Below are 3,054 nucleotides of genomic sequence, written 5' to 3'. Positions count from 1 at the left end.
TATTTCAAAAGGGAGCCCAACATCATTTACAAGGCTCAGAATTCACTTACCTGGTATGTCCTAAAGATTCTCGCCATATTGGTAGCATCACAACTGGTTTAACTGCACACTCCAAAATGGCTAAAGCCAATGCAAATTCTCTGGGTTTGCTACACATCTGAACTGCCTTGATCCAATTTGCCCTGTATTTCAGAAGAAATGAAAGAAATTATTTCACTAGGTTGACCTTAAGTTAAAAGCACAGTAGTTGTAACTTTGGCCTCCATCTGATTCCAGGAATAAAGACTCTGACTCCTAATCCTCCAAATAGTGGTGTTGGTTCAGTAAGTTAGAAGTACACTCATGCCTCTAACGTCCTGTCTGTTGACCACATTGACTTCATTCAACTCATTGGTAATGATGTTTACAAGCGCACATCTACAACAATCATTTTATAAACATTTAATATATCTACAGCAATAAATTAACCTTAGTTTCCTTTACCTATGTGATGCCCAATTGGGATGAAGAAAGGATGAAGGGATGTTGTTTTCTAATTGGGTGATAGTCAGTCTCAGAGTAGATATGGTAAGAACTTTGGACCCATGGACAGAACCGTTCCATTTGAACTCTCCTGCTGGAGTCAGACAGAATTTATGTGCAAGATGCCTTCTCTTATCATGATCTTCTCTGTGCTGGTGCTTATTCAAAGCAAATGAATTGGTGGAGTATTGATTGTGGTAGACGCGATACTTCCCTTCTTGACCCAATTTAAAATAATTGTTGATATTTCCTTTCATGACCACTTCCTTTTTGGTGCTCAACCGTGAAATTTCCCCTTGAGAGTTAACTACCAGTACCTGACCAAAAACATAAAAAGACTGCATTATTTATGTCAATCAAAGATGTAAATTTCATCTGATCAACTGTCTTTCAATAATTAAAATTAATCACTCAAAGTAAGTTAAGATAAATCTTATGATAGAACTTTTGAAGTCTAAAAGCTAAGTTAAAAGCTAAAGCTAATTGTTTACAATTAAACAACCAAGATATGCCTGCAGAAAGAAAACTAACACATATTAAGTACCTATTACATGCCAGATACTATTTTCACTGTTTTCATGTATTAATACTTCAAATATACACATGAAACCATACATATAAATTACTCACCTACCTTTTTTTTCAAGTATATAACGTACACTTAAGAGAAAAGAAGGGCATTGCATGTACTGCCCCCAAAAACTATATTCCTAAAACCATCCTTTCGGGTCCTTTTATCATTCTAGCTATAGTGTAAGACCCCATGGATACTTCAAAATAGTATTTTCAAACAGTTGGTCCCAACTCTTAATGGACCATGAAATAAACAGTGGGTCTTACTCAGCTTTTTAAAAAATAAAATGTAATGCAATATAGGCTACCACAGAAAATACCAGAGTGCTTCCCACATAATAAGGTAAAACATTATTTCAGAAAGCTTTTGAATATGTGTACTGGACTGCTATGGAAAAATGTGTATGTGACTGAGGGTCAGAGTCACAAAGAAGTATGAAAGTCACTGCTTTTAAGCAATTGCTGTGATGTTAAGAACATCATTTATTCTTGCATATCTACCCTGAAAATAATTCTCGAATATGGGAGACACAGTTGGGGCCATGTCCTGTCACCATGGCTGGCTGAAGGACAGAGATACCGAGTCCTAGCTCTGATCTCATTGTTCATGATCAGAGCTGGGATGCCATGCTATCCTATCCACAGTACTCTGCTATCAACGGGTAAGCCTCATTCTTTAGCTGCAGGTTCACCTGAAGTGATCATAGCTAGAACTGAGCAGTGAATCACCTACAGTTATTTAATAAACCATAAACCCAAAATAGCCTATTCATATGTGTAAAGAAGGCTTTAATTCTTTAGAATGATACGTAGAATAAAACTGATCACGTAGTAAGAAAGCGTATCAGCCATTTATAGCATTTTTATCCCTTGACTGAAATTTGGGTATGCAACTATATTATAAAGCCTAATGCTTTCAATCTTGTTACCTACTACAGCTTTGGAAATAGATGTTTCTTTTAAACAGAAAGAACACACCTCTTTGCCCTCCTTAAATAATTTATTTGCTTCATGGGCAGCGGCTGCCACCTGCTGGCTCTTCAGCTGACTAAGTTTGCTATCTGGATTCCGCAATCTGGTGATGATTCGAGTTGAGCCAGATGATCCTTTTCCAGCTCCAGGAGATTCGCTGAGCTCCCCATTGGACTTCTCCGATTTGAAATCACCTATTGTCAAATGAGAAGGCCACAAAGCAATTGCTGACAATAAGTAAGTAATTATAACCACCTTATTTCACCAAAACTCATATCAGGTGTATATGTAAAAATCCACAAAGTAAACAGATTTTTTAAAAAGCCCTTGAATGGCAAAGCAAGTATCATTAATCCTTAAGTTTTTCACTTAAAAGAAAATGTCATAACTTTACTGAGTCATCTATTATTCCACAAAAAATTCAAACATGCTAGGTTATCTGTTTCAAAGCTCATCTATGTGAAAACAGGAAGGGCTGCTACAAAGTTACAAGTAACAAAAACATAATAATTCAAAAAGCAAACTAACAACGTGTTGCCTTATATATTCAATATGGATTTCTGTATAAAAAGGTGTAAGTTTTCGAAAGATTTCCACTGAAATTCTGTTTAAATACCAAATAGTTTTGAGCTTATAAACATAAATGTCACAAATTTTCCACTAGGGAATTTAGGTAATTATCTGTGTATGCTTATCAATATAAAAAAATCAACTAGTGTTTTATAATCTAATAAAGATCTCTCAACATTTTCCTAGTAATTTAATTTTTTAAAGTGACAAACTGCACAGGAGCAATTTCTGCTTCATATACTGATCAATCTCACTTTGGCTGATTTTTTTTCTCTTTTTTTTGAGACAGGGTCTCATTCTGGAGTGCAGTGGCACAATCTCAGTTCACCTCAGCCTCAACCCCCCCAGGCTCAGGTGGTTCTCCCATCTCAGCCTTCCAAGTAGCTGGAACCACAGGCATGCACCACCACACCTGCT

At 36.3% G+C, this 3,054-nt stretch overlaps 1 protein-coding gene across 1 annotated transcript in view; it reads right to left on the bottom strand.

Moving 5' to 3' along the window:
- The window catches only part of BPTF (bromodomain PHD finger transcription factor), a 178,463-nt gene that overhangs the window by 88,558 nt on the left and 86,851 nt on the right, over window positions 1-3,054 (bottom strand). The window contains exons 6-8 of the mRNA XM_011931095.1: window positions 2,074-2,261; window positions 484-839; window positions 51-182 (exon numbers count right to left, since the gene is read on the bottom strand). Of these exons, the coding sequence (XP_011786485.1) occupies window positions 51-182; window positions 484-839; window positions 2,074-2,261 (676 nt within the window). The remainder of the gene's footprint in view (window positions 1-50; window positions 183-483; window positions 840-2,073; window positions 2,262-3,054) is intronic.

The sequence above is a fragment of the Colobus angolensis genome, unplaced genomic scaffold (assembly GCF_000951035.1).
Source record: "Colobus angolensis palliatus isolate OR3802 unplaced genomic scaffold, Cang.pa_1.0 Scaffold1, whole genome shotgun sequence".
NCBI classification, from domain to species: Eukaryota; Metazoa; Chordata; class Mammalia; order Primates; family Cercopithecidae; genus Colobus; species Colobus angolensis.
This window is presented reverse-complemented; position numbering and strand designations above follow the sequence as displayed.